Here is an 11,051-nt window from a genome sequence, read left to right as displayed (position 1 = left end):
ATGTGACGGGTACGCGTCTTTGTTTCATTGTTTCGATCACTTGTAAAGTTGTATAGCATCTCTGCACGTACATGTGTGACCGGATTTAGTACAGATTCGACAATAATAGCTTTCATCTGTCGTGGATTAGTATGGTAGTACGGATTTAGTGTAGCATCACAAAGGCTTGTTAATTTTTGATCATTGAGTAATATAAGTTCAAGGTACCCAACGCATGCAAAAGAAACCGGTATGGTGATGTACTCTATTTGACAAACAAGGTATCTTCAACCATGATTTTTGTTTTACTAGTTTGCATGTTATTGTTATTAAGTTGTTGTTTAAGGTTTTGTCCACCACATTATCACAATTATAGCGTTCCCACTACCGGAAACTGGAATTTTCCTGTGTGCAGTCTATTTTCCATGACAGTACCACAGAAAGCACACATGACACATGGATATAGGAGTTACCCTGTCGGTTTTTATTATTGATGGTTCTTGGCGCAGAGGGAAAAATCGGTTTCTAGTAGTGTCCTAACATTAATTGTAATTTGAATTGCTCTTAATTTACTGGACCAAACATTACCCTCTTTGCATATTTGAACTGCTCAATTATTAATGGGTACATGCCAAAGTGAATATATACACATTTTTCTACCGCTGGTTGGAAATGTATAGTCATCTCAAATATTACATAAAATGCAACATTTTATGCAGTAGCTAAGAGAACTTGCAAACCTTGCAAGATATAACATCGATGGCCAGATTCATGAATAAGACACCATGCATGGTGTGGGTTTTCCGGAGAACACATGCACACTAATGTTCTAGATACATGAATAGAGCTGTGTTTGTCTTTTATATGCTCCTAGATCTTAGCTTTGCTGAGAATGAAACCTGGATGGCTGGTTAATTAACTTCTGTCATTGCTAGCCATTTTATCTAGGAGATTCTCTATATAATTAATACTATAACTTATCTCAGTGGTAATATAATTGTAACAACACACATCGTTATTGCAACACTACACTATAGCATAACGTGTATATAATACTATAACTTCTGTCATTGCTATGGACTGCCTGTATAAATCAAAATCATAACAACACTACACTATAGCATAGATCGCAGTGGTGTATTGCAATGGATCACGTGTATATAATATATGGATCAGTTTGCGAGCAACGCAAATTATATACCAGAGATCAAGGAGAACGAGACATGTTTAGAAGAAATAAGGTTGAGATACTCGGAGAACGAGACATGTTTAGAAGAAATCAGGTTGAGATACTCACATGTACTCATCTAAAAAAAAATACGAGGGACGTGTGATTTGATTCACATAATAACGCAAAATTTTATTAAGGGGTGTTTGATATAAGGTGCTGGGTCACATCGGATACTAATTAGGAGGATTAAATATGAGCTAATTACAAAACTAATTGCACAAATGGAGTCTAATTCGCGAGACGGATCTATTAAGCCTAATTAATCCATCATTAGCAAATGGTTACCGTAGCACCATATTGTCAAATTATGAACCAATTAGGCTTAATAGATTCGTCTCGCGAATTAGACTCCATCTGTATAATTACTTTTGTAATTAGACTATGTTTAATACTCCTAATTAGTATCAAATATCCGATGTGACAGGTGCTAAACTTTAGCCAAACAGGCCTAACTTGTGAGGCATGGCACTATAGGTAAAATCAAGAGTTGTCTGCATATAAATCCTCTGCATACGGCAGCAGCAAAATATTTGTCACAATGCAACTGCCGCCGCTGGGCCAGGCTAAATTAAGGCTGCAAAGTATGTACTACTACTTGCGATAACCACTTGTGCACTCATGCGTGCTGTGAATAGTATGGATGCATGTATAAAGTGTTAATTGCTCATTCCATGCTTCCAAGCATGCAAAGCACCCATCTCCCCCAAGGACAAGGAGTCAAGGAGGGTGAGAGGAGATAGCTGAAGAAGGGCCCAGCTGGGCTGCAAGTATCATGAGACATTGAGACATGCCTCCTCTCATCATCTCATCCCCACAGGAAAAATGACCATCCCCCTACTAAAGTTACAGCGACGACGACAGGGGCGGGCAGACAGAGGGAGCGAGTCCATGTGGAAGCCAATCAGAGAGTGGGATGAGAAGCGAGTGAAGCATGCCCCACATTGCATTTGCATCTCAGCATCTGCCACAAAGAGTTGCATCAGCCACTGCACGCTGCAGGCTACGGCGGCCTGAGGTAAAATGGTTAAAAAGCCGGCCGGGGGCATGTACTGTGCTAATGACACCCACAGCAGGGCCAGCAGGAGCGCCATGCAGACAGATCCTGTACTAATAACACGCAAAGAGACACAAAACCTTTTCCTTGTGTCATTCTTGCCGTGCCCAGTGATGGATAGATGGATGGAGTAGCTGTAGTATCATGGATGGCACAGGAAAGCTGCAGCTGCAGCTGCAGCTGCTGCTGCTGTCGCTGCGCCCTCCTGCAGTGTCCTGCTACAGCAGCAGCGGCAGGAAACCAATCACGTGCCGGACATTTAGGGTAAGAAAAAAAATATACTGCTAGATGAGGGTAAGACCATGCAATGCAGATATGAAATATGTAAGGCAAATATGAATTAGCAGTGCTGCTCAGTTTTCAAAAAAAAATGTAAGGCAAGGCTGTGTTGTTTTTAAAACAAGCTTAAAGTATACTACTCTTCTGGTGGCTTTGAGGTCATTAAATTTTTCAGCTACAAAGAAAGGCTTAGAAACAACAAGGCCAAAGATTAAAAATACTTAGTAGGCAGGTTGGAGTTTGGGGGATACTGGTTAGCTGCATAGAGTAATTTAAAACTTCAATAAAATATAAAATTGGGAGAAGATCTTAGGACAGGCCCAATCTGTTTCAAATGCCAATCAAAGCAAAGAGAGAACGAAAGACTCCTGTCCCCATCCACATATCTGGTTAACAACAACATCTACTAGCACTGGTAGCTCCTGAACCACAGGAGGAAGCGCAATAACCATCCATGCATCACCAACAAGAACGGGTGAAAAAAGCAAACAAAGCTTGAACTAGAGCAACTAGAACATCAACTAAACCTACTGGCTACTGCAATGCAACAAACAAGCCATCGATCTAGCCAATGTGCTGCATTCTCACAGGCCTAATTTCTAATTAAGAAGCTCCGAGTGAGTTCTTGAAGCAAAAACCAATGACACGAGCAGCAGATAGAGATCTAGAAAACCGACCGACCAACCAAACTGAGTGCTTGCTCCCCAACTTCGCTCCTCGCTCCATGTTGCAATCATCCATTGTCATCGGAAGCAGCAGCAATTCAACTACCTGAAATGGGGATGAAAATTGCATCAGAAATTTAGTCCAAGAAACGGCAATGCTGACACGATGAAGTAGAAATACAGTAGTAGAATTATGAGAGAATTCTCACAAGGGTGAGAGTGGAGGAGCTGAGGATGATGCTACTGGTACATGGTGTAGCGCTGAGTGCTCATGGTGGTTGGTGGTGGAGTAATCCGTGCTCCACTGCTGCTGTCAGTGGTGAGAAGCCGAGGACACGGACGGCGGCGTCTTGTCGCCATTGCCGCCGCCGCCGTTGTGCTCCTCGTCGCCCTGTATCCTGGTGGGGATGCGGAACCCGGGGAAGCCGACGCCGGGGGCGAACACGGTGGGGTTGAGCCCCCCTTGGCCTTGGTGGTGCTGCATCGGGTTGTCGGCTTCAACGGTCTCCGGCCATCCTCGGTCGGAGGGCTGGTTACTGGACTGAAGGGGTCCCCTCTGGAAGAAGAACTGGCTCTGGCCGGCAAGCGCCGCCTGCATGTGCGCCGCCTGCTGCGACACGTTGAACAGGTAGCCGCCAGTGCTCCCGCCGCCTGGGTCGGGCACGTTCCACGGCACCATGCGCTGTTGGCCCTGAGCTTGCTCGGCCCACATGGCGCCGCCGCCGCCGAACGAGTAGCTGGCGGCGCCGGGGAAGAGCGCCTGCTGCGCGGAGCCATTGCCGCCGTGGCCGTGCGACCGGTCCTGCTGCTGCTGGAACATGGGGTCTGGGTGAGACTGCAGCGACAGCCGGAGCTCCTGGCTGTGGCTGCCGGTGCGCGACAGGAGGTCAGGCGTGTAGCTCTGGAAGCCCATGGCCGACGACTGCGCCGCCGCCGTCGACGAGGACGCCTCCCCGCCTGCCGTGCCGGCCATGGGAAAGAACGACTTGATCGTGTCCGCGATGGAATCGGAGTCGAGCGACGCCGGAAGGAAGCCCGTGCCGCCGGCGCCACCGCTGGCTCCGCCCGCGCCGGGGAAGTCGAAGGACGTGTGCGCGACGGTGATGGCCTGCGCCTGGTCGTCGGAGTTCTCGGCGGAGTCGGGGTGCGTCGAGGAGGACGGCGGCGCGGCGGCATTGGCTACGGTGGCCGTGGGCTGCCACGCGGGCAGCACCTCGAGCTTGTCGATGGCGTCCTTGGCGTTCTTGATGAGCCAGTCGACGGCCTTGCTGGGGCGGTCGTAGCCCAGGCGGTCCTGCACGTCGTAGAACTGGATGGCCGTGTGCGCCGACAGGCGGACGCGGCGGTCGCGCGGCCCGCGCGCCGTACAGACCTTGCTGTGCCGGTCCTTGCGCCCCGTGGAGCGCACAATGTGCCCGCCCTGCACCGCCACGATCTCCCCGCCGCCGCCGCCGCCGCCTCTCACGCGCGAGTGGGACGCGGGAGTCGCGGCCACGATCTCGCCGCCTGCGCCTGCTCCTCCCCGCGACCGCGAGTGGGACGCCGCCGCGGGCGCCTGCGCCGCGAACTGGTGCACGTGGTGCTGACCGCCGACTCCCCCAAAGGAGAGGAGCTGCGGTTGGAAGCCGTGGTGGTGGTGGTGGTGGGACTGGCCGGCGTCGCCCATGGGCGCGAGAAGGGCATACTCGGCGGACAAGCCCCGCTGCCTCACGGCCGCCGCCGCCTGCAGGTGCTGGAGCTGGAAGACGGGGACCGGCGGCGGGTCTGCTTGGTCCTGCACTTCTTGGTGGAGCTGGAGCAGGCGGTGGTTGTGGTGCTGCTGCTGCTGCTGCTCATCTGCTTCCTGCTGCGCTCCTCCTCCTCCTCCTCCTCCTCCGCCGCCGCCGCCTCCGTCGCCGCCGTGAGGAACCCGGTGGTGGTGCCTCGGATCCAGATCCCCCGCCTGCTTGCCCGCCGCTACTGCTGCTCCGACTCCGACAATGCGCGTCCATCCACCTCGCCGGTGCCCATAACTAGGACGGCAAGAAACACAGAAAAAAACAGTCAGAAGAGTGCAGAAGGCGGCGGCATGGGAAGAGAGAGAGAGGAAGAGAGAGGAGGAAGGAAGGAAGGAAGGAAGGAAGGAAGTGGTGGCCAGGGATGGACACTGACCCAGGAGGAGCGGAGTGGAGTCACTGGAGTGGGGGACTAAACTAGAAGCAAGCAATCGGATGGATTGCAACATCACATTTAGCAGTGCAGTGGAGTGCAGGGGTGGGGGACGGGGGAGGCAAGGCTCGAAGCTTTCTCGCTTTCTTTTTCTCTCGGAGGGGGTGTTTGGGAAACACCTGTTAAAGTTTAACACCTGTCACATCGGATGTTTGGATGCTAATTAGGAGTAGTAAACATAAGCTAATTACAAAACTAATTGCACAGATGGAGTATAATTCGCGAGACGAATCTATTAAGCCTAATTAGTCCATGATTTGACAATGTGGTGCTACAGTAACCATTTGCTAATGATGAATTAATTAGGCTTAATAGATTCGTCTCGCGAATTAGCACAAGGTTCTGCAATTAGTTTTATAATTAGCTCATGTTTAGTCCTCCTAATTAGCATCCGAACATCCGATGTGACACTGTTAAAGTTTAGCACCTCGTATCCAAACAGCCCCGGAGTGTGGGAGCTCGCAGCGCCGGAGGCACAAGGGAGGCAGCAAGACAGGATGATAAGACTAGGATTTGGGATTTAGTGAGAAGAGAGAGAAGGTAGAGAGAGAAAGGGAGGGTTTTCTCTCTTGTGACTTTTTTTTGAGACTTTTTCTCTTGTGACTTGTGAGTGCTGCCACTCTCTGTCTCCCTCTGTGAGGGGAGAGAGAGAGAGATTTTTCTTGTGGAGTGCTTGGTGAGTGGTGACACTAGCTCATGAGTGAGAGTAGCTGGGATGGCTGGAGGTGGCTAGAGAATGAGCTAAGGTGCGTTGGAAGTTTGGATATGACCTGCTAAATAGATGTTCGGATGCTAATTAGGAGGACTAAACATGAGCTAATTACAAAATTAATTGGACAAATGGAGTCTAATTCGCGAGATGAATCTATTAAGGCTAATTAATCCATCATTAGCTTATCAAATCATGGACTAATTAGGTTTATTATATTTGTCTCGCGAATTAGACTCCACCCGTGCAATTAGTTTTGTAATTAGATTATATTTAATACTTCTAATTAGTATTAAACATCCAATGTGACAGGTGCTAAAGTTTAGTATGGGCTATCAAACACCCCCTAAATTTGGAGGAGCTGGGATGCGTGGGTTTGGCTGATTTAGGAATGAATCTGGATGATTGTGGAGATGGAGATGTGGCATGAGATGGATATTTATCTTCTTTGTATGCTTGCCTATAATGCCTTTGTTTGTTACTTATGTCTGTCGGATTCTTCCCGTTAGAACGGGCAGGTTGCGTCAAAATAACCACCGATGCAGTGAAACTTTAAAAATTCATTTCACAGAACTATGTACAAAGAATTCTAAAAAATTTCATATGCACGAGAGAACATATTATGTTAACAAGTGTAAAAGTCTCAAAGAAACTCTAGAAAAAAAAACCAGATTTGCGGGGAGAAATTAGTATGAAAACACTACAGTTCTTGATATTTTATTTTATTCATAAGATATGAGTTTGACAGACTGCAACAAAGGGGTCAAAAACAGGAAATGTTACAGAACACGGGTCTCCGTCCTTTATTTCCCCTCATTGTGTCTTGTTCCTTCTCCAATTTTATTAATGGCTCTTTGGTGTGGGTTCCATGATTCCATCAAGCTAGATGCTTTCCTCATCCCCACACATGCTAGTGATAAGCAAGCTTTAAAACGCCATTTTTTATTTATGATAGTATCCGTCTTCCTACTGTCGGTATCAGCTGTCTTAATAAGCACTGCTGATGACTCTCAAGTCTCCAAATTTTGACTGGAAAATAAAGGACAGCCCTAGAACTAACGGCAGAAAAATAGTTGCGTGCAAATTTTGCTCCATGACATGTCTGGAAATAAAACAACCATGATTGACTTGACGAGTGCACGTAGGATTTGCCGTGTGATGGGGATGTACCGAAACGCGCCGGCGCGGATCGGCAAGTGAGCCGAGAACGACGGCTGTTTCTGTTTAACTCCCGCTGATTCCCAACGTTCCGCAGGCTCCAGCGGCGGCGATCGGCAAGGCCTCCCTTCCCCGGGCGTTCCCGTTTCCCTAGCTCGTGCAGGTGCCACGCCCGTGCCCTTGATGGCTTGATGCCCATGGCGAGATCTGAAATCTGAATTCCGGCGAGACTGCGAGAGGCTCTGAGCTAGCTGTGTAGTGTGCGAGACTGCGAGTGTGTGACAGTGTGATCCTCGCCGCAACTTTTGGCTCTTCCTCCGGGCTGCCGCCTTTAAATTGCTTTGCTAACGCTACGCCATTGCCATGCGCTTTGCTGCTTTGCCAAAAGAGACGCGCCCTTTTCCCACACACATGGCGACGCACTGCCGCAACTACCAGCCTCGAATCTCACTGATGAACTCGTCAGGCAGAACGCTTTGCTGCTGCTGCTGCTGCTTCTGCTTCCTGTCCAGCGTCCGGGCAGACACGGAAACATTCCGCGATCCACCAGGGAATAAAATTTACCACCAGCACCTGGGCTAGCTCGTACAGATTTCCCATTTCTTTGTAGGAGGAATTAATTGTTTTTTCTTCTCTCCCCGTGATCCGGTCCAGGCGTCCAGCAGAAGAGGTTTGGTTTATCTTAAGGTTGCTGTCATGTCAAGCGTCGCCAGATGTGATTGTTGGATGATTGGAACGGCCGGCGTCCGGCCGGCCGGCTGCACATGTCCATGTCCTAGTCCCTTGCAGCACAGCAGCAGCGCCACACCCAGCAGCCCAGGGGAGCATGAGAATCCAGCGGGGAACAAACGCACGCTGCCGGACGCCCCTTTCCCGCTTTCTTTTCTCCGCCCCTTGTCAAAGCTTGGGCACCATGCAAGGTGTACGCGCCATGCCGCCATGCACTTGCCAAGAGCCCAAAAGATTAGCTGCTGGTTCCGGTGAACTCCTCTCTTGGCAGCAGAACTGATACTCCGATCCATTTATCAGGGGCCTCTACGCTAGATCATCCAGCACCTAGCGTGGTGCCATGGCATGCCAGTGTTGTCCATCCACAGTTCCCACAAATAGCCAGTGACCCAGCAGTGTGCTTGTTGTGCGCACCACCGCGTAGCGTGCACTTGCTTGCAAAGAATACAATTCTCTGCCTATAAAACTAGCTAGAGGAGGGCCGACATTCGAAAAGCCGGTGATATTTTAAACCCCGGCCATTTTTTTTTAAAAAAATGGCAGCTTTCAACTGGGGCGTATCGGAGGGCATGTGCATGCAAATTGGCCACATGAACAGTAGCATGCGAGATAGTAGAGCTAGCTTTAGACGTCCTCGTCGACTGGCCGACCTTCTGTAGTCGTAGCTGCTGCTGGGTATACTTGTATATTGTTCCTGTGGTCGCAACTTGTGGTTTTCTATGTGTGTCTGAGCGTGAGATTTGATGTTGACTGCAGACTTTTTGGTTGATTATGTGCGTGTAGATCGATCCATTGGGTCTTCTTGGCATGTACGGAGAATCATTGCTATCCTTGGCGTTTTTTTCTCTTTTATTTGTGGCCTCAAACGGGCAGCGTCGTAGCGGCTACGAACTGGCCGTCGTCACCTCTTCGTATGAAACTATGAATAACACAGCGACGTACCAACTTGGCTGCCTCTTTGGATAACAAAATTCCATCTCCACCGGCAGACCATACCTAGTGGCCGGATTATTTTTGCGTAAGATTTTCCACCGTGATATTCTGCTTATGGCCTCAAAACCACTTCGAATACAAATATATTGATGCTAAATTTGTGCACTATATAAATGTATATATAATTTAGCTAACTGCTATTTGTCAGAGTTTGTAACTCAGATCAAAATACATCTTACATTTCTGAATGGACGGAGTGAAACCAATTTTCCTATTGATCAATTGACTTGATTTTCTTAGAGCTCTTGGTTCAGGGTCCTCCAAGGCTGAAATGTAATTATAAATTGTAGGAAAAAAGTCACTAGAATGCAGTTATTATAAATAATCAGTCATCTAGGTTTAACAATCTGTCGGTGTTTAGACTAGCAACCTACCGAGGAAGACCTCAAAAGTAGTGGATTAGTTGGTGGAGTTTCAAGAAGAGTATGAACTTTGCTAGTGAACACGAGACAAGATTTAGATAGGTTTGGACCACCTTGAAAGCGTAGTACGCTACGCCACGAATGATATATTGTTGTATGTTAAAGTTCGGTCTCAATTGGTTTTGCCCATATAGGATGCCCTCTCCTCCTTTATATATTTCAGAATTACATTTTAAATCTCTTATAATTGGATATAATTTAGTAATTTGATTGGAGTACAACTATATACGGAGATTTCCAGTAAGACGATCTTCTGAGCTGATGGTAGATTTGTGGATCTAAAGCCTTCAGTTAGCCATTCTATGGACATACCTAGTATGAAACAAGAGATAATTCCTTATTTGACACCAGAAAAGTTACTCATTCCTTTCTTGGTCCTCTAAATTTTTTCGTTCCCTATTTGACATCGGGTATAACTTTGGTTCCTTATACGACACTCTGTTAGATTTTCCATCCGATCACCGTTAAATGCCATGTGAAAAGATGATTTTACCCCTCTAGAAGAATATGGGTCCCACCACAGCCATCCTTCTCCTTCCTCTCCTCCTCTTCTCTCCCATCGCCTACCACGACACTCCACGCTGCCACGCCTCCCCCGCCGCGCGGGCTAGCCGCACCTCCCCCACCCCTCCACGTCGCCTCCAAGCCGGCCGCGCCCCTCCCTGCCGGTCTATTCCGGACGCGGTGGCCGTCCCCACCCCTCCCCACGGGTGGGCGAGTGGGCTGCGGTTGAGCCGGCGTCAATGCCAGAGAGGCGAAGGTGGAGGGCGGCGCGGTGGGGGAAGGAGTGAAGCACGACGAGCATGCCCACGGCGGCCCTGTGTGGGCGCACGACAGCGGTGGCGGACCGCACGATGGCGCCACCACCTCGCCCGTCGACGTCGCAGCCGCCGCCTCTGATCCACCGCCCGACATCGCCCCCATCCCCGACCGCCTCCCCGCGCCGCCTTGGCTAGCCTCCGCTGCACCACCACCAGCGCCCCGTCGCCGTCCCCACCGCCACTGCTCCCGCCCGGGTTGTAGACGCCCCCGCGGGCAACCACCGTTCGCCGGCAGGAGATCGAGACGCCGGAGATGAGGGTGGGTGTGGTGGGGCCCACATTCTTCCATAGGGGCAAAATCGTCTTTTCACAGGGCATTTAACGGTGATGGAAAATCTAACAGAGTGTCGTATAAGGAACCAAAGTTATACTCGGTGTCAAATAGGGAACGATAAAATTTTGAGGGTTAAGAAAGGAACGAGTAACTTTTTTTCTAGTGTCCATGAAACAACTACATCCATATTGTAAATGTAGGATTTTTTTTTCTCCAACAAACACGTCGTAGATCGAAGACGACCATGATTATCAGTTTATCACGCTCTTTTGCTTTCCAAAAACAAAAGAGAGACCCTGTTGCTGCCGCAGCGTTTGGATTTCAGCTAGGCCTAGGCCAGCTATATAAGTAGGCTGCAAGAGGACGGGATGATTATTGATGACACAGACCGAGGTAGATGAGCTAGGTGAGGGCCATGCAAATGCATGCACGCCGCCGCAGGCCACTGCGTGCATGCATGCTGCGCCTGCAAAAAGGCCGAGCCAAAAATTATGTCGCCATGGTGCTCATCGTCATCCAGCAGCTAGCT

General features: G+C 49.3%; 1 protein-coding gene across 2 annotated transcripts; it reads right to left on the bottom strand.

Annotated features, from left to right (window-relative positions):
- Nucleotides 1–2,839: 2,839 nt before the first annotated feature.
- On the bottom strand, nt 2,840–5,511 carry LOC101773386 (transcription factor PCF5). Of its 2 annotated transcripts, XM_022827110.1 has the most exons (3): nt 5,360–5,511; nt 3,418–5,220; nt 2,840–3,314 (listed from the first exon to the last, which is right to left on the bottom strand). In XM_022827110.1, exon 2 carries the CDS (start codon nt 4,872–4,874, stop codon nt 3,522–3,524), a length of 1,353 nt encoding a protein of 450 aa, XP_022682845.1. In that variant the 5' UTR covers nt 4,875–5,220; nt 5,360–5,511; the 3' UTR covers nt 2,840–3,314; nt 3,418–3,521. The 2 variants fall into 2 exon arrangements, with proteins under 2 accessions (XP_022682845.1, XP_004968615.1); XM_004968558.3 differs by lacking the exon at nt 5,360–5,511 and having other exon boundaries at nt 3,418–5,353.
- Between the last annotated feature and the right edge of the window lie 5,540 nt (nt 5,512–11,051).

Source organism: Setaria italica, chromosome V (assembly GCF_000263155.2).
Source record: "Setaria italica strain Yugu1 chromosome V, Setaria_italica_v2.0, whole genome shotgun sequence".
Taxonomy (NCBI): domain Eukaryota; kingdom Viridiplantae; phylum Streptophyta; class Magnoliopsida; order Poales; family Poaceae; genus Setaria; species Setaria italica.
Note: the sequence above shows the minus strand (reverse complement) of the source record. Positions and strands in the feature narration are given on the sequence as shown.

What these genes read in the sequence shown, in the direction of transcription:
- LOC101773386 (XM_022827110.1), bottom strand. Translation starts at nt 4,874, where the DNA reads ATGGGCGACGCCGGCCAGTCCCACCACCACCACCACCACGGCTTCCAA.